Source organism: Caretta caretta, chromosome 5 (assembly GCF_965140235.1).
Source record: "Caretta caretta isolate rCarCar2 chromosome 5, rCarCar1.hap1, whole genome shotgun sequence".
Lineage (NCBI taxonomy): Eukaryota > Metazoa > Chordata > Testudines > Cheloniidae > Caretta > Caretta caretta.
In genome coordinates, this window is record NC_134210.1 from 101,024,985 (window position 1) to 101,050,997 (window position 26,013).

The 26,013-nt window shown below is 41.6% G+C and overlaps 2 protein-coding genes across 3 annotated transcripts in view; one reads left to right on the forward strand and one right to left on the reverse strand.

Annotated features, from left to right (window-relative positions):
* Nucleotides 1-16,408, forward strand: part of LOC125637362 (uncharacterized) — a 101,434-nt gene extending 85,026 nt beyond the window's left edge. The window contains exon 3 of the transcript XR_007356914.2: nt 15,053-16,408. The gene's annotated coding sequence lies outside the window, so the exon portion shown is untranslated. The remainder of the gene's footprint in view (nt 1-15,052) is intronic.
* FXN (frataxin) lies at nt 5,840-23,698 on the reverse strand. 2 transcript variants are annotated; one of them, XM_048851742.2, is made up of 5 exons: nt 23,628-23,698; nt 21,022-21,119; nt 19,692-19,812; nt 15,767-15,864; nt 5,840-7,411 (listed from the first exon to the last, which is right to left on the reverse strand). In XM_048851742.2, the coding sequence occupies exons 1-5, from the start codon at nt 23,676-23,678 to the stop codon at nt 7,258-7,260; spliced, it is 522 nt and encodes a 173-aa protein (XP_048707699.1). In that variant the 5' UTR covers nt 23,679-23,698; the 3' UTR covers nt 5,840-7,257. The 2 variants fall into 2 exon arrangements, with proteins under 2 accessions (XP_048707699.1, XP_048707698.1); XM_048851741.2 differs by lacking the exon at nt 23,628-23,698 and adding an exon at nt 22,921-23,064.
* Nucleotides 23,699-26,013: the final 2,315 nt, after the last annotated feature.

Below are 26,013 nucleotides of genomic sequence, written 5' to 3' on the forward strand. Positions count from 1 at the left end.
AGTGATCCATCCCGTCATCCACTCCTAGCTTCTGGCAAACAGGCATGGGACGCTCAGAGCATGGGGTTGCATCCCTGCCCATCCTGGCTAATCACCATTGATGGACCTATCCTCTAGGAATTTATCTAGTTCTTTTTTGATCCCTATTATAGTTTTGGCCTTCACAACATCCTCCCGCAGAGTTCCACAGGTTGACTCTGTTGTGTGAAGAAGCATTTCCTTTTGTTTGTCTTAAACCTGCTGCCTATTAATTTCATTGGATGACCCTGGGTCCTTGTTATGTGAAGGAGTAAATAGCACTTCCTTATTCACTTTCTCATTTAAAAGATATCTATCATATCCCCTCTTAGCCATCTCTTTTCCATGCTGAAAAGTCCCAGTCTTATTAATCTCTCATATGGAAGCCCTACCATACCCCTAATCATTTTTGTTGCCCTTCTGTGTACCTTTTCCAATTCTAATATATCTTTTTGAGACAGGGTGGCGAGAACTGCACTCAGTATTCAAGGTATGGGCATACCGTGGATTATATATGGATTTCTCTCTTTCCTAATGGTTCCTAACATTCTGTTAGCTTTTTTGGCTGCTGCTGCACATTGAGCAGATGTTTTCAGAGAACAATCCACAATGACTCCACGATCTCTTTCTTGAGTGGTAACATCGAATTTAGACCCCCATCATTTTGTATTTATAGTTGGGATTATGTTTTCCAATGCACTACTTTGCATTTATTAACATTGAATTTAATCTGCCATTTTATTGCCCAGTTTTGTGAGATCACTTTGTAACTCTTTGCAGAGCAGAACATGGGCTAATTTTACCTGCTCTGCCCTGCAACTGTCTTTCCTCACCCCTTGGATGGTAGTTCATGCTTAATGCATGTCGCACACTGACCTCTGTTGAGTCTGCTAACAGTACCAGTTAAGTCCACTCTGTGAACAAATGATCTCTAGGAATTGGACTGAGAGCATCAGCTGATAGCATGTCACTGAGCAGCCATTAAATGGCATTACATTTTCATTTATTTCAGGTCTAAGACAGATTCAAACTGATGGAGTGTCTCTAGCCTACATCCCAGTACCTGCTGCCATTCTATCCCTTGTACTTGCATGTTTTTAAAGCTCTATGTGCTGTTATGAATTTGGGATCACACGTTATTGAAAACCTCTTATTTTAGGACAGTTTTGCTGTTATGTTTTTAAAAATGGCTTGGTTCCTTTGCTCCTTTCAGGGTATATAATATTGGCCTCAGATGTTTGCATTTTATTCTCTGCCTTTAGTACAGAAGAATTATGAATGACTTGACTCTGTTTTGCTGGTGGACTTGAGCAACCTTTGGATTACCTGGGTGGTGACATCATAGCTCCAGGTGGAAACTTCTGATATCAGTCTGAGGCAAAGCAGCTCAAGTTGCAGGCTAAAAAGTGTAATTGAACCCTCCAGCTCTTCCAGACATGATCCTGAAGCCTAAACTTCCCAAATCAGCCTGTGCTTCAAGCTGTAATTCCAGATATTTCAGCTTTTTCAGATATTCCAGGTTTTTACAAAAGTTCTCCAACTGAAAAGGGAGAGTTAAGACCTGATAGTCCTAATGTGAAAAATGTTTTTTTTTTAAAAGTAATATTTACACATCATAAAGGAGCAATAAATATCACCATTTGTTGGCTAATTTGCTTCACCGTTCCCATTTAAGCAAACTTCTCCCAAATCAAACAGTTTAATCCCCAACAACAGTTTTATAAAACAATGTATTGTAGCTGGTGGACTTTACCCTGTACAGGCTTAATGAACACTTTTAATAATTTGCAGTGCAGTTGCTAGTCAGGTCACTTGGCAGCAGTTGCCAAAGTTTAGAAATTCTCAGAATTCCCAAGAGCATGGGCTCACAGAACTGCTTTTTGATTAAATGTGGTGTAATATGCATGCAGTGAACAGAAAGAATGAGACAGTGTTTTTAATTAAACCACTTGACTTGGAAACTAAGCACAGCAGACAGAAGGATCTTGCCTCTATTAAGACAACATATCACTGCATTAAAATATTTTTAGAAGTCCTGCTTGTAAGTATAGTCAATCATTAACCCAAATTTAAGTCCATTAATGTCACTAACACCCCCTCCCCCCCCAAAAAACCGCACCCGCAAAACAAACAAAAGTTAATGTTGACACTCAGGGTTAATGAACTCATTGTTTTCCTTCAGCTACTTCAGGGGCTCTAAGATGAGGTTTGGATAACCGACTGCAATGCTCAGGCAACATGGGACCAGATAATGGAGAGTGGAGTCTCTGAATGTCCTTGCTTTCCTGAGTTTGTCTGACCCTTCACATTACTTGCTTCACATGTTTTTTGGTAGCGGATTCCTTTTTCCTTAATAAAAGTTAACAACTCTATATATAATCTTCTATCTGAAAAATGGGGACAATATTTCTCACTCATGGGAGTATCATGAGGATTTGTTAATGGTTTCTAAGTGCTTTAAAGATGAAGAGTGCTATGAAAGTGTATGTGCTATTCTTAAAGTGTTTTATATAGAATAAGACAAACAGAACAGAAAATATTAATTAGTAAGGGGAGCAGAGTCAAGATCAGTGAATTAACATCTACAAAATCATTCATTGTACTATTTTGATTTTAGTGTTACACAATTACCAAAACACAAACTGATAAAATAATTCAGCAACTTGGAGAGGTTAGCTACCCTGCTGAGGAGCTTGTTTTAAACATTTTCTTTCTCTAGATATTATGCCTGTCAATCTTCCAGAGGAAGCCCAGGAAAGGGGTGCAAATAAATAAAGTCTCTTTTTTGTTCCCAGCCCTATGTATATTATTTTTCCATCGTCTCTGGTATCTGCTGTCATCTTCTGTAGGGGATGGGGACCCTTCCAATTTCTGACTGTGAGCACTTTATCTTGTAACTGCAGGTAATTCAACATTCTGTAACATATGCATAGTCTGGAACATGAGAACAGATATGAACAATTTTTCCTTGTCTTCCTACAGTTTAAAAAAATCTCAATAGTGTGCAAATCATTCCTATTTATGGAACATCCACATGATAGATCACAACAGCTCCAGATAGCTGTGTGTAGCAAATTTAAAACTTCTTGTCCTTACTTGCAAAGCACACATCATGCAACTTGCACCTATGTCACCAACCTATTCTTTCATGTCCCCTTTTGCCTTGCCCACCTCCAACTGCCTTTGACTTTTTTCGCACAGCCTTCTCTGCTCTTCCTATGCTGATCTTTATATTTTGAATACTCTTCCAAAAACTGTTTTGTTAAACATCTACAACATTCCCAAGAACTCACTTCTACAACACCCTACAAACTTGAGTGGTTTATGCTCAGACACACAAAACTGAGCCCAACAGATGCCTAAACCAAACTAACAATCCAATTTGATCTCTCTATCCCATTTCATTACTCTCCCTGCCCTATTCCTGCTTATAAGAGTGAGGTCAAATTTTTCAGCTGAAATTTTTTTTAAACATATTCAGATTGACTAAAACAATTTGTGAATTCATGTCAAATTTGCTGTATTGTTTTGGGAAAAAACAACAATAATCATGTATTGCCCTCTGCCCCACCAAACACAAAGACACACACACACGAAAAAAATTCTGAAGAAATGCTGTTTAATTTCACCACTTCCAAAATGAAATGTTTAATTTAAAACAAATTTTCATTTTGATTTTTACTTCAATTTTTAAAAAAAGAGTTAAAAAAAACCTTTGAAACTAAATGTTTTGTTCAACCAAAAAACCCCCACAATCCCCCCTCCCAACTTTTTTGTTTAATCAAAACCTTGACATTTTTGTTGTGGGTCAATCCAAACTGGGTCTTTAAAAATGTTTTGGTCCAGCCAGAAAATAAATTTAAAAAAAAAATCAGTTATTCACACAGCTCTACTGTGTATATCCTCACTTGTCAGTCTTATCCATTATTTAGACTGTAAACTCTTCAGGGCTGGGATCTTTCATTCTGTGAAACTAGTGGACCTAAAGAAATTATGAACCGATAAATTGGGGCTTTTCTTAACCTATTTTCAGCCTTTTTGAATTTAGCACTTTTGTCTGAGAGCATGATGCCACAACTGAAGCAAAGTGAACAAGAGACAAGAGGAGCTTTAGTACCTATCCTCATGGTAATAGTACTCATCAACTGTGTAAACACATTGTGGCCTTAGTGCAGAGGGATAGATCAGAGGTTGCAGCAATCTGGCACCCTCTTTTATATTTATTTATGATCAGGGCCCTCATTGTGATAGACACTATACAAAGCACCGAGAACGACAGAACCTCTGCCCAAAGAACTTAGAATATGATGTATCAAGGCACAATTTTAGTTTTGCTGTCTGAATCATGTTGTACCTGGAAATTAAACCCTGGTTCTCATAGCTATCTGGCAGTCCCCAGCTCCCCCAGTTTAATTAAAACCTTTGTTATTGAAATACCTAACAGCTTGAGTACAATCAGCACAGGTGACCATGCATGTAATAAAATAAGGAAAACTGAATTTCAGACATACACAAAATTTTAAACGAGGAATTTTGAAAAGTGTTCCCTATTAACCTAACTCTGCCAATGGTAAAACTCCCATTGTCATCAGTGAGAGCAAACATTAGGCCAACACTACTAAGCGCTTTTGAAAAATCCACCCTCAGTGTCCAAATTTTGAGCAGAATCTGTACAATAAACAAAAAAGTTTAAGAAACTAAAAAGAGATCAAGACAATCTGCGTGTCTGATGTTCAAGGAAAAAACTGCCTGTGGAGAAATCTCATCCTTACATAAGGAATGAATCTGAGAGATAAATGGTTGTCAGTACTGTAAGGGCAACCACTGCAGAAGTAATCACTTTGCATTTATATAACTTCAGTTCCATTCATCAACAGCTCTGAAAGCCCCTAATCCATTTAATGAGGAGGTGAGCCATTTTTAAAGGCAGCTGCACAGCTTATATCAATGATCTATTAGTGCCACTATGTTATCTAAACACTATTCAATAATTAGAGACAGTACCAAGTGTGCCTAAAATGGCAATTGTCTTAAACAGTTTTCCCGTTAGCACATTTGGGTTATTTTGTTTTATTCCTTCTACTACTTCTTCTCCAGTTGGGCCTGGGAAGTGGCCATTAGTGGAGCCAGCTCTTAGATTAGCACTTGCACGGTTGGTCATACTCTAACATCCATAAGATTTTCTACAACTGTGGTCTTGCACTGGACCGGTGTACTTGTAGCATCCATGTAAAGCATAGCTGTATGCCCAACCTAAACTTCAGAGCCTGAGCTCCAGCCTGTGCTGCAGCTTCAAAATACTGCCTATACAGCTATTTTTAGTGTGCCAGCATGGGCCCAACTCACTCAAGTCGGTCACCCAGCCTCGAAGGCTTGCTCCTGTGGCCTCCAAAATGCTGTGTGAACATACCACTAATGTCAACACACGTCTGCCTAACTCTAGCTTTGTGAGTTGTTGAGAGGTGAAATTTAAGCAGCTACATCTCAAATTTCCATTTGCTGTAAATGAGGTGTCACCCTCAACCCCCAATCAGTTTTAACTGTTCTAGTTTTATCTCTGCTTTGCGTAGTGGTGTGTTTTGGTCTCACCGACTCATACTGGTAGCACTCATTGTATTTCCTTGATTTCAGAAGTAATTTAGCAGTTAAGGTTTCAAATGACTGACTCCCTTTTTCCTCTGGCTGAAAGATACACATACACAGCACAGATAATCTAATCCAGAACTGGCTCCAATGAGATATTATTTCATATTTTAATTAATAGCGGGCAAGAGTTGGTATCAAGAATTGCATTTTAATCCTAAATAATGGACAATACCACCAAAGAATACTGTATATTTATTGGATATCTTTCAATGACACATCACATCAGTAACAGTATTAGCCAACCAAGCAGTCATATCATTCTAAACACAAGAAAGTTGTCTGGGGAAACTCAGAAACCAAGAAAATGCTGTATTTCAAAATCAGTACCAGGCCTCTTTTAATGTAATGCTAAAAGCTTACATAAACGTGGCTCAGTCTTTCAAATGTGACAGCAAATTGGGCTCCCTTTTTATATACAATTTTTGAAAAGCAATAATGGTAATGTTACAGTAAGGCAAATTTTATAGTGTCACATGTTTGCATGTCACTTATTAAATTATGTTTTTTTACAAGTTATTTGGTGTAATACCTAGAGTGAATCACCTATTTTTGCCCTCATTTCTTTTTATTTCTCAGCTAGTCAGAAGACTCCAGCTTCTCAGCCTTAAGAATGTGGCAATAATACAACAGGGTTCGCATCAGTGTGAGCCTTGCGTTGTCACTTTGCTTTTGGTCTTGTGCCTCACTTCAACTACATGAGAAGTGCAGCATGAGTTATGCCAATGCAAAACTTGGCATGGTTTATTGCTATTGGAAAAGAAAATCCTTGCTTTGCTTAATAATAAATAATAATAATATTAAAGAGATATATTTATGCAATGTATGCTTACTCTGTGAAGACACTCATAGCAAACGGAATAGAGAAAAGGTTATAAATTCCTTTCTCTACAACTTTGAATGTATCATTAGACATTTAAACTAAATCAAACACTTTTTTCAGCTCCACATACCATTTGGACCCTTGCCGATAGCAGAACTGGTAGCTGGAAGCTTAAGCTTAAAAGGATAAGTCTGAAGGAGCAAAGACAGAAATGTGAATTTCAGATTAAATCCTGTGATATTTTAAGAAGAAAATCCCTATTACACCAGTTATGGAAAAGAAAAACATTTTCCCTTACCTTATTTTCTTTTAAACACAATAGGCTCTTACATAGAATATTACCTTACTCCCCCCAGTTCATCTAATTGATTTCAATGGAACCTGGGTAAGGGTTCCTCAGTATGGCCCAAGGTGAGTAGCACAGTTTTCTTTAGTCATGAGATGCCATCTGTGCACTACTGATGAATTACCAACCAACCAGTAGGAATGTGGGCTGGGACAACCACTGTCTAATACCATACTCTTAGCTATGAATTTTGGCTGCAGACACACACACAAATCCATATAACAAACACAAACCCATACACTAACACATAAACCCAAACATGCAGAGCTAAGAAAAATATATTATGTTCACATTATTGTTACACAACATAGTGAAGTTGAAACAAAAATAGGAAGACAAAAGTAGAACAAGGTGTTAACCTTAGGAACTATACACCAAAGAGGGGCAACAGGCCAAAGTCTTTTGATTTCTTTGAGGCAGACAATGATCAAGTATCACCTTTTCCAGAGTATACTAAAGGAGATAAGTCTATTTTAGTTTTTAATGCTGCTGAGAGTTCCACTGCTAGTAGTTCATGAAGAGATACTCCATCATGAGAATACACCCAGTTTCTTCCAGTCCAGTCGTAACGTTTGGGCCCACTAGAAAACAGAACATGTATACTGTATGAGCATAGGTCATTTCTGAAGTTTCAGCCATCCCCAAACAAACACCAGGAGGATTTGAATGACTAAGTTAAAGAAAGCAGCCAGCAGTAAAACAATATTTAGCAAGGAAGAGGTGTGTGGCTCATGGTCTCAGCATGGACTAGAAGCCAATCATCACCAAATTCTAATTCCAGCTCTCAAACTGGTTCCAACATGTGGCCTTGAAGCAATCATTAAGGCCTAAATCCAGCAAAGCACTTAAGCATGTTTTAATTTACAGGCATGCGAATGGTGCTATGGACTTCAGTGGGGAGTACTTTTGCTTATACACTTCACTGAATCTAGGCCATTAAGGTCCTTCTCTCCTTCACTTGATTTATTTTCTCCACAATCTGTAACAGTGGTAATATCTAGCTCCTAAGGGTGTTATAAGAGTTGTTTGTAAACTGCTGTATTAATATAAAGTATTAATTCCAACACAATGATATAATGTGCAAATGTCCAAAATGATTCACTGCACAGAGTAAAGAATATTTTCTCTCTCAAGTTAAACACAACAGGATTAAATTACTAAATAAAAAATAATCTGCCATGTAGATCTATATCCGAAAGCAATTTGAAGCTCCTGGTGTCATGAGATGCTTCACTCCCGCAACAAATACAGTAAGGGGAGAGTAAGGAGAACTGGATTCTATCTTCCACACTCAGCCACCAAGTTTAGGCAGGCTCATTTGTCTTTGCCTCAGTTACGCACCTGGAAAATGGGAAGAATGATTACAAGGCTCTTTAAAAAGTATTTATTTTTAATGAAGGCAGTTTTGACTTGCCCTCCATGGAAGACAGATTTCTGTGTTGACATTTGGTGAAGTAGTAAGAAGGGAAGGAGACAAAAGAATAAAAATGTCTGCAGAGAATGAAATACAAGGAAGTCTTGAAACCTCTTATCTCTGAACTCGTATTTCTAGGTCAAATTGCCTTGGGATTAGAGGTGATTCCAGTACAAACTCTGCTAGAAGACAGGCTGTCTTGTACACCTATGCCAGGCTGCAGTGTCTAAAAACTAACAAAAAACAAATCTGACACCTTAATATTTAAATTATTCACAGTATCGCAATGAATAACCTTCAGGGTGCGAACTAAAAATATTAAGGACACACATAAAGGTAAGTCAAAATGACTAGGATTTTATAGGGACATCTCTTCAGCTGCACGTGAGCTGATGGTTGTTTTGAGTGCTCCAGTTATTTTATTATGTTGTTTCTCACTGGTGTGGCCTTTGCAAAAAGTAGTAACTTTTTACTGTGCAATTACATGTGCAATTCTGGAAGTGGAAACAGCCTACAAAAAGTTAGAATGGGATATGGTTTAGGGCAACTCGACTAAAACAAAATATTTTGATGAATTATGTGAACTGTTTTGAAATTTTACCTAATCAATATCAAATCATTGTGCTATTATTTAACAAATAAAAAATAAACATGTATAGTGCTTTACACTTTCAAAATGCTGTACAAACATTTACTACCTTTTAATTATAAGGATCTTTTGAATTCTAACAACATGCCAAGCGTCTATATAGTAAGTGCGTTTCTCACACAAGACTATGAATACCTTTTTACAAAGCAGTAAAAGATCATGACAACCAAAATAATTAGGCCTCATTTGTTGAAGACATTTTGCAATGTTTAAAAGCTTTAATTAATGGAGCTGCACAAAAGAGAAACTATGTGCAGGTGGCACACCTTCTTTGAATGTGCCATATATATATTGTATATATGTATATTGTCATATAAATACAGCCTTAGTTCACCTGCATGTATGTAACAAAGCACAGCAGCCTGGACCTAGAGAAATTCAATAGTAGTTTCCTTTTCTTGTCTCTTAAGCTCTTTCTCTCTCTCACACAGTGTTGTTGCCAAAGTGGTCATTAACCCTCAATGATTTTACATTTATTGTGCTGAGATAGCAAACACCACAATATTCAAATGCTGTTTACCATTAGCAGCATTGCTTGCTTAGAATCATAGAATATTAGGGTTGGAAGGGACCTCAGGAGGTCATCTAGTCCAACCCCCTGCTCAAAGCAGGACCGATCCCCGACTAAATCATCCCAGCCAGGGCTTTGTCAACCCTGACCTTAAAAACTTCTAGGGAAGGAGATTCCACCACCTCCCTAGGTAACGCATTCCAGTGTTTCACCACCCTCATAGTGAAAAAGGTTTTTCCTAATATCCAACCTAAATGTCCCCCACTGCAACTTGAGACCATTACTCCTTGTTCTGTCATCTGCTACCACTGAGAACAGTCTAGAGCCATCCTCTTTAGAACCCCCTTTCAGGTAGTTGAAAGGAGCTATCAAATCCCCCCTCATTCTTCTCTTCTGCAGACTACACATCCCCAGTTCCCTCAGCCTCTCCTCATAAGTCATGTGTTCCAGTCCCCTAATCATTTTCATTGCCCTTTGCTGGACTCTTTCCAATTTTTCCACATCCTTCTTGTAGTGTGGGGCCCAAAACTGGACACAGTACTCCAGATTTTAGCCTGCAGAAGAGAAGAATGAGGGGGGATTTGATAGCTGCTTTCAACTACCTGAGAGGTGGTTCCAGAGAGGATGGTTCTAGACTATTCTCAGTGGTAGAAGAGGACAGGACAAGGAGTAATGGTCTCAAGTTGCAGTGGGGGAGGTTGGATATTAGGAAAAACTTTTTCACTAGGAGGATGGTGAAACACTGGAATGCGTTACCTAGGGAGGTGGTAGAATCTCCTTCCTTACAAGTTTTTAAGGTCAGGCTTGACAAAGCCCTGGCTGGGATGATTTAACTGAGAATAGGTCCTGCTTTGAGCAGGGGGTTGGACTAGATGACCTTCTGAGGTCCCTTCCAACCCTGATATTCTATGATTCTATGAGATGAGGCCTCAACAATGTCGAATAGAGGGGAAAGATCACGTCCCTCGACCTGCTGGCAATGCCCCTACTTATACAGCCCAAAATGCCATTGGCCTTCTTGGTAACAAGGGCCCACTGTTGACTCATATCCAACTTCTCATCCACTGTAACTCCTAGGTCCTTTTCTGCAGAACTGCTGCCGAGCCATTCGGTCCCTAATCTGTAGTAGTGCATTGGATTCTTCCATCCTAAGTGCAGGACTCTGCACTTGTCCTTGTTGAACCTCATCAGATTTCTTTTGGCCCAATCCTCCAATTTGTCTAGGTCCCTCTGTATCCTATCCCTACCCTCCAGCATATCTACCACTCCTCCCAGTTTAGTGTCATCTGCAAACTTGCTGAGGGTGCAATCCACACCATCCTCCAGATCATTTATGAAGATATTGAACAAAACCGGCCCCAGGACCGACCCCTGGGGCACTCCACTTGACACCGGCTGCCAACTAGACGTGGAGCCATTGATCACTACCCGTTAAGCCTGACAATCTAGCCAGCTTTCTATCCAACTTATAGTCCATTCATCCAGCCCATACTACTTTAACTTGCTGGCAAGAATACTGTGGGAGACCGTGTCAAAAGCTTTGCTAAAGTCAAGAAACAATACATCCACTGCTTTCCCTTCACCCACAGAACCAGTAATCTCATCATAGAAGGCGATTAGATTAGTCAGGCATGACCTTCCCTTGGGGAAGCCATGCTGACTGTTCCTGATCACTTTCCTCTCCTCTAAGCGCTTCAGAATTGATTCCTTGAGGACCTGCTCCATGATTTTTCCAGGGACTGAGGTGAGGCTGACTGGCCTGTAGTTCCCAGGATCCTCCTTCTTCCCTTTTTTAAAGATGGACACTACATTAGCCTTTTTCCAGTCATCTGGGACCTCCCCCAGTCACCATGAGTTTTCAAAGATAATGGCCAATGGCTCTGCAATCACATCCGCCAGCTTCTTTAGCACTCTCAGATGCAACACATCCGGCCCCATGGACTTGTGCTTGTCCAGCTTTTCTAAATAGTCCCTAACCACTTCTTTCTCCACAGAGGGCTGGTCACCTCCTCCCCACGCTGTGCTGCCCAGTGCAGTAGTCTGGGAGCTGACTTTGTTCGTGAAGACAGAGGCAAAAAAAAGCATTGAGTACATTAGCTTTTTCCACATTCTCTGTCACTAGGTTGCCTCCCTCATTCAGTAAGGGGCCCACACTTTTCTTGACTTTCTTCTTGTTGCTAACATACCTGAAGAAACCCTTCTTGTTACTCTTAACATTTCTTGCTAGCTGCAACTCCAGGTGTGATTTGGCCTTCCTGATTTCACTCCTGCAAGCCCGAGCAATATTTTTATACTCATCCCTGGTCATTTGTCCAATCTTCCACTTCTTGTAAGCTTCTTTTTTGTGTTTAAGAGCAGCAAGGATGTCACTGTTAAGCCAAGCTGGTCGTCTGCCATATTTACTATTCTTTCTACACATCGGGATGGTTTGTCCCTGTAACCTCAATAAGGATTCTTTAAAATACAGCCAGCTCTCCTGGACTCCTTTCCCCTTCATATTATTCTCCCAGGGGATCCTGCCCATCAGTTCCCTGAGCTAGTCAGTCTGCTTTTCTGAAGTCCAGGGTCCGTATTCTGCTGCTCTCCTTTCTTCCTTGTGTTAGATCCTGAACTCGACCATTTCATGGTCGCTGCCTCCCAGGTTCCCATCCACTTTTGCTTCCCCTGCTAATTCTTCCCCGTTTGTGAGCAGCAGATCAAGAAGAGCTCTGCCCCTAGTTGGTTCCTCCAGCACTTGCACCAGGAAATTGTCCCCTACATTTTCCAAAAACTTCCTGGATTGTCTATGCACCGCTGTATTGCTCTCCCAGCAGATATCAGGGTGATAGAAGTCTCCCAGGAGAAACAGGGCCTGCGATCTAGTAACTTCTGTGAGTTGCCGGAAGAAAGCCTCGTCCACCTCATCCCCCTGGTCCGGTGGTCGATAGCAGACTCCCACCACTACATCACTCTTGTTGCTCACACTTCTAAACTTAATCCAGAGACACTCAGGTTTTTCTGCAGTTTCGTACCGGAGCTCTGAGCAGTCATACTGCTCCCTTACATACAGTGCTACTCCCCCACCTTTTCTGCCCTGCCTGTCCTTCCTGAACAGCTTATAACCATCCATAACAGTACTCCAGTCATGTGAGTTATCCCACCAAGTCTCTGTTATTCCAATCACGTCATAATTCCTTGACATCACCAGGACCTCCAGCTTATTCTTACCAGCTTAGGTTAAAAACTTCAAGGTGCAAACTTTGCCTTGTCCTTGAGCCCTATGCTGCCACCACCAAGCGTGTTGAACAAAGAACAGGGAAAGAGCCCACTTGGAGATGTCATCCCCCTAAAATATCCCCGCAAGCCCTATCCTGGGGAAGGCTTGATAAAAATCCTCACCAATCTGCATAGGTGAACACAGACCCAAACCCTTGGATCTTAAGAACAATGAAAAAGCAATCAGGATCTTAAAAGAAAAGAAAAAGTAAAAGAATCACCTCTGTAAAATCAGGATGGTAAATACCTTACAGGGTAATCAAATTCAAAACCTAGAGAATCCCTCTAGGCAAAACCTTAAGTTACAAAAAGACACAAAAACAGGAATATATATTCCATTCAGCACAGCTTATTTACCAGCCATTTAAACAAAAGGAAATCTAATGCACTGCTAGCTAGATTACTTACTAACTTAACAGAAGTTCTGAAGAGCGTTCCTGACCTGGTCCTGGCAAAGCATCACACAGACAGACCCTTTGTCCCCCCCCCCCCCCCGCCCTCCAGCTTTGAAAGTAACTTTTCTCCTCATTGGTCATTTTGGTCAGGTGCCAGCAAGGTTATCCTAGCTTCTTAACCCTTTACAGGTGAAAGGATTTTGCCTCTGGCCAGGAGGGATTTTATAGTTCTGTATACAGAAAGGTGGTTACCCTTCCCTTTATATTTCTGACACACTCCATAGCGCATCACATCCAGGACACAGATGTTATTAGCGTTAGTTACAGTACATGTCTGCACATAAAAGTTACAAAATCTCTTAGCAGGAATTGGAAAACTAAGTAAACATGTACTGTTTTCTTGCAGGAAACACACAAACATTTGCCATACTGCCATAAACAGATGAAGCATAAAGCCAAACCTTTACAAGGGAAAGATTTCTTAGATGAAAAATTCTCTCAGGGTCAGAAGCTTTTAGCAGACCCTACTTTTTTTGGGTGGGCGGGGCTGTTCCTTTCTTCAATAGGGGAGGGATAGCTCAGTGGTTTGAGCATTGACCTGCTAAACCCAGGGTTGAGTGTTCAATCCTTGAGGGGGCCATTTAGGGATCTGGGGCAAAAAAAATTGGGGATTGGCCCTGCTTTGAACAGAGGGTTGGACTAGATGATCTCCTGAGGTCCCTTCCAACTCTGATATTCTATGATGCAGCAATGACTTTTAATTTTTTTTTCGGCGGGAGGGATAGCTCAGTGGTTTGAGCATTGGCCTGCTAAACCCAGGGTTGTGAGTTCAATCCTTGAGGGGGCAAAAATTGGGGATTGGTCCTGCTTTGAGCACGGGGTTGGACTAGATGACCTCCAGAGGTCCCTTCCAACCTTGATATTCTATGATTCTATGATCCCTTGAACATATTGAAGATGAAAACTACTACTTATATTTTCCACAAATCTGTTACTCAGGAACACGTACTTCTTCACTCAGCTATTTAAAAGTTAAATAGATCCAAATACAATATAAACTCTCTGACTTCTTTATCTCCAGATACGGATGTAAATAGAACCTGAACTTGTGTTTTATGCTTGAGGTTTTAAAAAAAAAAAATCTAATGCGTAACTTAGATTCTGAGGCACTGTCTTGCAAGTGTCTAGACATAAATAAAAAAGATTGTTTGATTTCTTGCCTATTGCCTTTCCATGATAAAAACCTTTGAAAAGCAATATCTTGTTTATTTAAACAAACAAGATTCAGGGAGGAGAGAGGGATTAACAATACGCTACAATGGCTTATCTAATATAATGTACACCAGTGTTTCTCAACCGGGGTACGTGTACCCCTGGGGGGTACTCAGAAGTCTTCCGGGGGTACATCAATTCATCTAGATATTTGCCTAATTTTACAATAAGCTACATAAAAAGCACTAGTGAAGTCAGTACTAACTAAAATTTCATACAGACAATGAGTTGTTTATACTGCTCTACATACTATACACTGAATTTAAGTACAATATTTCTGTTTTAGTTGATGTATTTTATAATGTATATGGTAAAAATAAGTAAGCAAGCAATTTTTCAGTAATAGTGTGCTGTGACACCTTTGTATTTTTACGTCTGATTTTGTAAGCAAGTAGTTTTTAAGTGAGGTGAACCTTGGGGGTACATAAGGCAAATCAGACTACCAAAAGGGGTACAGTAAGCCTGGAAAGGTTGAGAGTCACTGCTGTACACCAAAAACAGTTACAGGAGGCTAGAAGGCAAATCACTAAAGAGTATTTTAATTACTTAGGCAGACTATTTAAAATAAGATGATTTCCTAAAATTTCACTTTTAAAGATGTTAATCCTACTGCACAGTAGTTTGATCCATTCCTGATTTTATAGTTAGTTGTTCTATTTGAATGACCTCTAAGAAATCTACTTACATATGTACAGTGAATCTTTATGCTTTGTCTTTCCTTTTTAGCTAGACCATCCATCAACAATGCCAGAGAGATGAAAGACTACCTCAGTCTGCTCCTGGGAGAGTAGCAGATTTCACTGTAAACTTTTGGTGAGGCCACTCATGGCATTCTTTCAACACATTCTGTACATCTCACTCCCAGTCAGAACCAACTGCAAAACCTGGAATGGATCAAACTGGCATAGAAGACAAGGCAGAGGACACAGCAATCAAGATCTCCACATTAAGAACTGCCCAAGATTGATAAAAACATCTCTCGGTTAAGCTGTAGAAGACATGCGCACGAACAAAACAAGAAACCCATACACAGGCTTACAGGGTGAATCCATAAAGAATAGTGTTAGACCATAACAATCTCATATCTCTTCCTGACAGTTCTTTTGTCACAGCTGTTTAGTCTTCTATGTATAGGCTACAGTCATGTTCATAGTGCTTGTGAAAACTGGACATTTAAAAAAATGGAACACATTTTATTACATGATACATTTTACTGCACTAGTTTGTGGGTCAGCCTGTCCGTTTCTGTCAGTCACCACCTGAAGTATAAACAGCAACTAGTTACCATACCTCTAGCGAAAATCCTATTGTGTGTATGTTTCGAGAAAATGCATAAAATATGTGATCAGGGCATTAAATAGTCTCCATGGGGCTAGCAGGTAGGTTTTTAATTCATCTCTGAATTTTCAGACAGTTCCTAGCATACAGATAATTACTTACCTAGTAGGAGAGGACAGCCAAATCTGCTTGTTCGGTGTCTGCCTGTTGATTACATAGGTTCCCATGTCTCCACCTAGTTTAGCTGTTAAAACTCCATTCTAAAGCATAAAGGGGGGGGAAGGGAGGAGTATCGATGCACCATTACTTAATAAGAATAATGATTTTTCTTCCATAATAAAGCACTGTAGTTATAAAGATCAAAACAGCAATTTGCGAGATATCTGCAAAAGCATCATCACTGGACATTCAAATCCTCCACAATCTGCTATGCCATTCTGCCTCACTGATGACCAGTGGGACCACCATTAGATATGAAAACTTATCAGTCTCCATGGTGAAACATAGATCATTTGTGTCTGATCTAGACTCTAAGCTCTCCTGATCTGGACTTGTGTGTTGGTATAGCACCATCCACAATGTTAAGACTCAAATAAATAATACTCCAGTGAGCTTTGACCTCTCTTCTGAGACTGCCAGCTTGTGCACTAATTACTGCTCAACTGTGAAGTGGGCATTCAGTCCACTAGCAACTGGATTGAGACCATCTATTCATTTCACAGAGAACATTCAACAGCTAGCAGAAAGCAAGTATTTTTGTTCACTAACAATCTGAAACCGATTAAAACAGGCAGCCAGAGGCAAGAGGCTCCATGTCCCATTACTGAATCTCTGAGCTATCCAGGTTTACTTTACTTTTTTTTTCTGTAACTGTATATGGTCTCCAAATGAGTGGGACAAGTACATTGCCACATAACTTGTGATGAAGTGCCCAGATCCTGCATTATACCTCAGGAATGTTCCAATTCTAACTATCTGAGGTTTGTTTTGATTCACTTATGTCAATTATAGAACATTTTCCAAGAGAGTGTTTCTTTCCTTTGTACTGCCTTCCTTCCATCTCTGAATTATACCATGAAGATTTACATTGGCATGACATTTTCATAAGGGAATTTTGAAGGGCAACTATAACTCTTTTAGAGAGTCCTAATTTTAAGGGTATAAGACAGATACCACTTGGACTGAGTAAACGTGAGAGTGACCTGAATTAAACTTAGGTAAAAAATAGCAGTATTGTAGCTTATGTACCGTGGGGCTAGTTCAGGTATTAGGATAGCTGCACATTTCTTTTTCCCTACAGCCTCCCCAAATGCACTGCAGCCCACACTGTGTCAGCACCTTTCGTGATCCTGCATTACCTTTTTCTGATCCAGAAGACAATTGCTAGATCTCTTAATTTTCTTGTAGGTAACAATTTGTTTTGAAATTTCAACAGCATTTTACCTTGTGACCGAGTAGCTACTGAAAGTTCAACATCATTTCACAGGAAAAGCAGCAGTCCTCTGCAACATCAGCCAACCCTTTTGATTACTGACATCTCACAAGTGATGTGTTAATCTAAAGCCCAGCCCCGCTACTGTCTGAGTTCAGTAAAGAAACAAAGGTTGTTTGATTATTCTATATGGTATAGGGGAAAAAGAAGTACAAATGAATAAAAGCCTCTGATGGTGCTAATTAATACTGAGTCATCTGATTTCCCTGCCAGTTATTTTATTTTAACTAGGTAATGCTTTAGCCTAATGTGACACGAGGACTAAAACTAACCTATTCCCAGTCTCATTGTGAGCTCACTCCTTCTATTTCCCAGTGTTCTAAGAACAGCATGAAATGAAACAGGTAAAACAAGGGTACCTTGGAGAGCTTTGAATGCTATAAATTATTCCAATTAAATATTTGCACAAATGTGTTAGTATATTCCATTAGCTAATGTTCAGAGCTATACACAAGTGTTCAGCATTATCCCATAATGCATGCTGTATGTTAAAATATACTAATACCAAATAGGGCTCAACTGATCTAATAAGAACACTACATCAACACTTACATTATTACGGGGCTTCTGTTTTTCGCGGTTTATTAATTTCATTTTTGGGGTTTTATTTTTTAACATTTTTTTAATTGTATGTAGATGTCCAAAAACTGGGGGCCTTGGAGGCTCTATTTCTAGATTCTGTAAATAAACAACATATACTATGCCGTTACTCATTTCAGTAGTATATATGGTAATCAGTAATCTCTTTGTAATGGTCCCTAGTGCACTTTAATGTAGTGCTGTTGCAAACAGCCCTATGTTATAATGCAGTAGGAAGCCTTCAGTGTGTGCCAGCAGGGTCTACATGGATCAATTAATGTACAACACATTAGTGTGCTTTAGAAATCATACTCCTGCAGTCTGCATTACTGCTCCCTGTAGACAAGCTCTTAGATACAAGTAATCATTTCTGGTGTTTTTCCAGTGTTTAATGGATAAACACCTTTTTTTGTATCAGGATACTTTAAAAAGTTAAAAGCTAAAATCAGAAGCCCCAATGATGTGTCAGACAGAAGAGATCTAAAGATGATCTTTGTTTTCACATTGTAAATTAAGGCAAGATTATCTTCAAACCCTGGTATTAAAACATTCACACATTCATTCTGTACTATTCATGAAACTTTGGAAAATACATTTTAAAACCTTTTTTAAAAGTTAATGGAAACAACACTTAAGAATTAATTTTTCATTTTTGTGCATAGCTAGTATGAAACTATTGCATGCTGTTATGGACATTCATAATTTCTGCTAACAAGATTACTCTCTAGGGAGACTTTTTCAAGCACATCACATATTAACTGAATGGAGAAATTTAAAAGGTCAAAAGATATTACAACTCTGCCAGTTCTTTTCCAAGTGTGCCACCCTGTGGCTTGTCATATTACTAGTCTTTTCATAATTTGAATCCAAACAGTCATAATGTACATATTAAGATTGACGTAAATAAAAATCCTCCAAACCTTTCAGTAAGTACATGCCAAAAACTCTACATTGAAAAGTTACTGGAGAGAAAGGCAACTCAAGTCAGGAAGCATATAAAAAATATTTAATCTAAAGAAAAAACACAAAACCAAACTTTTTGGTGTTATTTTTTCTATTTAGTTTTCAAAATATTCTTTATATTGAATAGATCTTGAAAGGCTAATAATCACAGCCTTTCAAGATCTATTCAAAACACTAGCAGTGAATAATACATTGCTATTAGTTATTGGAGAAGTTACAGGTAAAATATTAACTGATATTTGACCAGATCAAGTACTTATCAGTTTTGCCAAATGCAAAAAAGAGGCTAAGGTATTATTTTCCCATTGTATATGTACTTCTGTGAGATAAAGAGTGAATGTAGTGCTCAGAAAAGCTGACAGTTGAACAGCTCTGAAGACTAAAGGCCTCTATACACAGAACACAAGCAGCAGAAGCTCCAGCTGCCCGTTTATATGCACTTAAATCCTGATCTGGTGGAGCCACTAGTTGGGAACCTCCACATGGGGATATAAACAGGAAGCAACTATTATTCCAGTCCAGAGACTGGAGTAGTGTAGATGCTATGTTGCAGGCAGTGGTCTGGGTTAGATTTTATTCTCCTCAAATCAAGCAGAGCACAGCAGCATACAATTTGATTGATTCCACCAACTGTAAATAAACTAATAGGTATTTGAAAATAAATTTTTAGCTACAGCTGTCACTTTCACCAAGATAATTCAAAAGTGACATGTGTAACACCAGTATCAGAGGCCAGTATAAGAGACTGGAAACCAATTTTCAGCCTCATGTAATAATGGTTTAACTCTCATAAAAATAGCTTCATTGTTTAAATACTATTACAATTCTTTAACTCTTAAAACAGTGTATTATATATTTTTCCATCAAAAAAGATGCCGTTCCCTCAATGAGTAAAATCAAATTTAAAAACTTGATTTTCAAATAGTTGACACTGAATAAATAAGTGAAATATGTTTCTTAAACTTTTGCACTAAAGACTAGTTGAATGAAGATATTTCCCTCAAGGAAAAACCCTACAATAATTACAGCAAGAACAAAAACTGTAAAATATACCCCAAAGGAGACATCATAATCTTCAGGTGTAAAAGGCTTGTCTGCTAGATCCTCAAAGAAGTCTGCTAATGAGTCCAGTGTTTCTTCAGCAAGTTTTTCATAAGTAGTCTCATCTAAAGAACTGCAGTGGCATGTAAACAAATCTAAGATTACTAGGAGAAAATATGTATTACTTTAGCATGAAACTCTTTCCTACAACAAATACAAAACAAGATCATCATCATCTTGGGAACATGTTATAATACGAGATAATCACTTGCGATTGGAGGAGGTGATTTGTCACAAATTGCCGTATGCCACAAAGCACCTTATAAATTGAGGTGGAATTTTAAAACCTGAGATTATAGACACCTAATGGACTAAGTATGTTTCTTTCCCCAGTTACTTCTGTGCCCAGAATGTTACTGAAGATAGATCTCTAGATTTTAAAATACAACATTGTTGCAGAAGTACTCTGTCCATGCAAGTACTGTTTAATCTTTAAGGTAAATCTAAATAATTTATATTTATAAACATACAGTATGTTGTTTATAGACATATATTATACAGGAAACAGCAACTGTATACATAAACAAAGATGTAAAAATGTCAACGTTCAGACACATCCGGTCTACATACAGTAAGGGACTTCCCTCTTTTGGAAGTCCCCATTCATTCCAATAAAATAATAAATATGCACTTCTACTGTAGTTTTCTTCCAAGAATCTCAAAGCATGTTACAAATATTAGGTAAACCTCTCAACACCTCCACTTTACCAACAGAAAACTGGAGGCAGATGCAGACTTGGAAACCTAGGTCTCTCCACGGAAAAAAGATTAATTTTGAATCCATCTCCATGGTGCGCTTTAACCTAGTTTGCGCATCTGGGTATTGTGTATGTATATTTATAACAATACGCAATTCAGTGAAATGTTTTCAGTAGCAAACAAATGTGGAAACACAAAATAATTACAGTTACCATAAAATACTGCAAAGTTACTTAATACTTTGAATTTCTATAGCATCTTTCATTCAAGAGTGTCTCATGCCACTTATCTGAGGTACGGTGGGGAATCATTTATTCTACCTTACAGACGGGAAAACTACGGCCCATGAGAGGTTAAGTGATTTCCCAAATTCACACAGGAAATCTGTGGCAAACCTAGAAACAGAATTCAGAAGTGATAATTCCAAGTCCTTTCCTTACCCACAAGACTAGCCTTCCGCCCTAGCTCGTATCAACAATCACACTATATTAATTTTTAGGGCTGTCACATCTACAGATGATTTCTCTGGAATCTGTATGCAACTGTCAGAATTCTCATATAAATAATTCAGAATAAAACTTACCTTTTGTTATTCAAAGTTCCTGCATTTCTTAAATCAATAAACTGAACACTTCTGTTTTTAACCTTTAGAACATGGTCTAATTGTTGCAGATGCGAATCCTAAAAATAAGTTAAATTAAGTGTTAACAAAGGTAATGGTACAAAATGTCAATTTTTGTCATATTTAAGAAACAGAATCCCAAAGTCACTCCCCCCCCCCCACAGTTAAAAGTTCATTTGTTATCTTACAGGACCAACAAAGCAGCAAAAACTATCTATTAGTATTCTTAAGGCAGAAATGCACGTTTAGGACACTCTGGCCTTTTACTATGATTTAGTAAGAGGGAAAATGGTGTTGTGTTTAAGGCACTAGACTAGAAAACAGGAGATCCGAGTTCTATTCCTTGGTTTGTCACAGACTTCCAAAGCAACCTTGGACAACTCACTTTCAAAAGTGTCCACTAATTTGGTGCACCTGAGTTCATGCACCTGGAGTCTGATTATGGCCAGTGCTGAGCATCCACAACCCTAGCTGAAATCAATGAGAGCCATGGATGTTCATCACCCTTGAAAATTAAGTCCTAAACGTCTCAAGGTGAGTACCCAAAATTAGCTGTCACTTTTGAAAATGTTGGTCTTAATCACAGTTTCAATTCCACATCTGTAAAATGAGGTGTTGCAGGTACATATTAATTATTTCTAAAGTACTCAGATACTACAATAGAAAGCCTATAAATAAGCTATGTAAAAGAAAGCTAGAAACTTGCCTGAAGTGGCAGCACACTAACAGAAACATTCTAATTCTCCAAACTAATCTTCACAGTTTCACGTTGGGGATTACAGTCACCATGCCGCCTGTCTCCAGACAAGCTGAGACCACCACCAAGTATGCTGAACACTGAGCATCCACCCCATGTTGTCTCTACTGAAGACTGGCTTATCAGGCCTTGTCTACGCTGGGGAAATTTAGCAAAAAATTCAAACCAGTTAAAACCTTTTGGACCCACATCACAGACAAGGCTCTAAGGCTAGAATAGTTCTGTTAACTGGAGCTCTCTGAAAGCTGTTAATTAGTTTGAAAATTGGTTTGAATTGCTGGGGAAATGTCCCCTCTATAGACAAAGCATTCAGTTTTGGAGGTGATGTCTGTGTTCTTCGCTCCACTAGAAAACTGCCTGGACGCTAAATTCATCTCACACAGAACACTATAATGACTCTGTTTTCGGAGCGCCGCTGAAGGAATAATTTGTGTACAGAGGACTGCTGGGTGCTGCTGATCGTTTCTTGTCTCACACCAACACGAGGACATGACAACGCTCTCAACTATAGTAGCTCAGGGAACAAGACAAAGATAAGGAGTGTAAAAGCCTCCCTCCCAACGATGCAAAAGGCGGGGGATGGGGGTGGAGGGAACCCCAGCAACATCTCCTCAACCTCCCCCGCTAACGCTTTTTTCGGCTGCTGTGTCTGCATGCTGTTACCTCCGACGCCGACTCCCGCTCACTCACGCGGCAGACAGAGATCCGGGGGTTTCAAGACAATGACAAAGCATTTAAGCCCAAAAAGTCTGACACGCCCCACCTCTCAACTACCAAAAAAGAGCAACAGTCCCCTTTGCGGCGCTTTGCATTCACACGGGCGAGGAGCGCCACAGCTCCAGCTCGGTCCTGCGCTGCTACATGATCGCAACCCTGCTGGCAGGACGGGGGCTTGGCCGTCTCGGGCTCGGCGACAGTGGGAACGAGGGGGGTTGAAACAGCTCATGGAGCCTCGCCCGGCAAATCCTTCAGCGGCGCCAAGGGCGAGCCTCGGGGGGGAAGGGAGCCGCTCCCCCAACTCGCACGCCGGGGCCGGGCACCGCTCTGCCTGCCCCAGCCGCGTCACGCGGGCGCCGCGCCGCGCGGCGCGGCTCGCTACTCACGAGCTGGCGGCAGGAGGCGGCGGGTCCCGCCACGAGCGCCCCACGGACTCCCGCGGCCTCGCACAGGCGCCGGGCTGCAGCGCGCGCCGGCCTCCACATGCCGCCGCCGGAGGAGTCGGCCCGCCCCGCCCCCAACGGCCGCTTCTGCGCGCGACAGCCGCGGGACTGGGCCGGCGCCGCAACGACCGCCCCCCAGCGGCGCGGGGGGCTACGCGCCGCCGCCCTGACGCCTCAGGCTCTCTGTACGTGCGATATACTGTCGTAGGGCCACCGGCCAGAGCCATCGGGAACCATTCCCAGAGCGCCACCCACTCAATGCCATGGGCCAGCAGGGGCTGCACCGCGGCTAGGGCTGCTTGTGTCCCCTCACCCCTTCTCCCGCCCGTCATCACTTCCCGCCCAGCCGGGCAGCTCTCGGCCTCTCACGGCTCTGGGGCCGCCGGAGCTCAGCGCTCGGGACGTTGCTCGACTAGTTCTGGCTCTGACTCGTCCGTGCTAGCGGCAGCCTCACCTCCCGCCAGCTTTGGAGCCAGGTGGGTCTCCCTGGCTTAGAAAAGTCCGTGTATGGGCACGGGGCAGCATGTGATGACTCAAGGCTGGTTGTACCGCCCAGGGCACACTCACTAAAAGAGAGCAAAACTAGGGCTAACGACAGTGTAGTTACAATATCAGAACACAGCAAGTAAGATTAAAACCAATGAAGTTACCCCGTGGAGCGAAAGAACAAGATCTACTCCGGTCGCATCCGACTTCAGCATGAACACTGCTGCTCACCAGAAATCTATTTTCCCATCCCCAGAGCAGCTTTTTCACTAACAGTCCGGTAGATGGAGAGCTTGCACTTCCCCCTGCTGGACAGTGGCAGGGTATGTACACTAGAATACATATCCTGCTATCGGATTTTAATTGGGTAGGTAGGGAAATAAGGGTGCAGTTCATAACATACTGTTTAAATCTTAGGCCTCATCTACACAGGAAAATGAACCGGTATAGCTACTGAAAAGGAATACAGACTAACACGGCTGTTCCTCTAAAACCTGTCATATAGCTACTGAGTGTCCCTAGGTGGACACTATTCCAAAATAAAAGTGACTTTATTCCAGCACCATTACTGCTCTCACAAAATGGAATAATTATTCCAGGACAAAAGTGACTCATTCTGGAATAATATCCATGAAGGGAGTTACTTTGCAATAGATATTCTGGGCAATTTCCTTCTATAGAAAAGACCTTACACTGATCCAGTAAAGGGAAGACAAGATGTCCCATCTACTAAAATAGAAATCTGTTTGATAGGGTTTCTGGAGAGGGCTGAGGTCATGCTTCCCAGAACAATGAGGGAGGCATAAAGGAGTTTTTGTAGGTGGCTGGCTGAGTTCCTGCTGAATTGATGACTGAAACAGTGCTAGGATTTTATTCTGTTGTTAATGATGCCTGACAGTGCCTGAAGTTTCATGCAGGCAATCGATTTCCCTGCATCCCCCTGAACTCCCCCATTGCCCCCCAGTGGTCAACTAGTTGCCAATTTAGTCATTTTCCAACACCCCCCCCCCGCCCCCGTCAATTTGAACACCCCATCTAATTTCAATTCCTGGGGAAGACTGTAGAACAGGGGCCGGCAACCTATGGCAGGCGTGCCAAAGACGGCACGCGAGCCCATTTTTAATGGCACGCTGCTGTCTGCCGGAGTCCCGGCAGGGAGCAGCGTGCCATTAAAAATCCGGCCTGGTCCGCTCTTCTCCGCTCATCGCTCCCTCCCACGGGGGCAGGAGCTTGGTCCTGCCGGCTCCTCTGCCTCTTCCCGCAGTGAGCTCGGTTCCTGCCCCTCCTCGTCCTCCCCTTCGGCCCTCCCGCCCTGCCGGCCCTTGGGAGGGAGGAGGTGGGGGAGGAGCGGAGTTTGCCTGCTCGCTGCTCCCGGCGGAGGCAGAGAAGAAGCGGAGGCAGGGCATATCCCCTCCAGCCCCCTGCCGTGAGCACCCCACGACCCCAGCCCACTCACCCAGCCCTCTGCCCTGCAGCCCCGCACACACACCCCCCCAAGCCCCTGCCCTGAGCTCTGTACCTGCCTCACACACCCAGCCCTCTGCTTGACTCCTTCACCCCCCACGACCCCAGTCCTGACTCTTGCACCCCTACATACCAGCTCCCCCACACCCCATGCACCCCCCCATCCCCACCCCCACCCTGAGCACCAAACCGGAGCTCCTGCACCTCCCTCCCCCACATTCCTACCTGCACCCGTCCCACCAAATGAGAGCTGCCTAGGGGTATGTCGACACTACGGAATTAGGTCGAATTTATAGAAGTCGGTATTTTAGAAATCGGTTTTATATATTCGAGTGTGTGTGTCCCCACAGAAAATGCTCTAAGTGCATTAAGTGCATTAACTCGGCGGAGTGCTTCCACAGTACCGAGGCTAGAGTCGACTTCCGGAGTGTTGTACTGTGGGTGGCTATCCCACAGTTCCCGCAGTCTCCACTGCCCATTGCAATTCTGGGTTGAGATCCCAATGCCTGATGGGGCTAAAACATTGTCGCGGGTGGTTCTGGGTACATATCGTCAGGCCCCTGTTCCCTCCCTCCCTCCGTGAAAGCAAGGGCAGACAATCGTTTCGCACCTTTTTTCCTGAGTTACCTGTGCAGACGCCATACCATGGCAAGCATGGAGCCCGCTCAGGTAACCGTCACCGTATGTCTCCTGGGTGCTGGCAGACGTGGTACTGCATTGCTACACAGTAGCAGCAACCCCTTGCCTTGTGGCAGCAGACGGTGCAATACGACTGGTAGCTGTCATAGTCATGTCCGAGGTGCTCCTGGCCACATCGGCCGGGAGCGCCTGGACAGACATGGGCGCAGGGACTAAATTTGGAGTGACTTGACCAGGTCATTCTCTTTAGTCCTGCAGTCAGTCCTATTGAACCGTCTTATGGTGAGCAGGCAGGCAATACGGTTTGCTAGCAGTCGTACTGTACCATCTTCTGCTGCGCAGGCAAGAGATGAGGATGGCTAGCAGTCGTATTGCATCATTTTCTGCCGAACAGCCATGAGATGTGGATGGCATGCAGTCCTTCTGCACCGTCTGCTGCCAGCCAAA

Excerpts from the sequence above, each read along its gene's own strand:
- FXN (XM_048851741.2), bottom strand. The coding sequence starts at position 23,019 with ATGTGGAGGCCGGCGCGCGCTGCAGCCCGGCGCCTGTGCGAGGCCGCG. Across the intron at positions 19,813-21,021 it reads GGAACTTTGAATAACAAAAG|TTCTTTAGATGAGACTACTT; the intron begins GTAAGTTTTATT and ends ATGCCACTGCAG. Across the intron at positions 7,412-15,766 it reads TGGCTGTCCTCTCCTACTAG|TGGGCCCAAACGTTACGACT; the intron begins GTAAGTAATTAT and ends TCTGTTTTCTAG.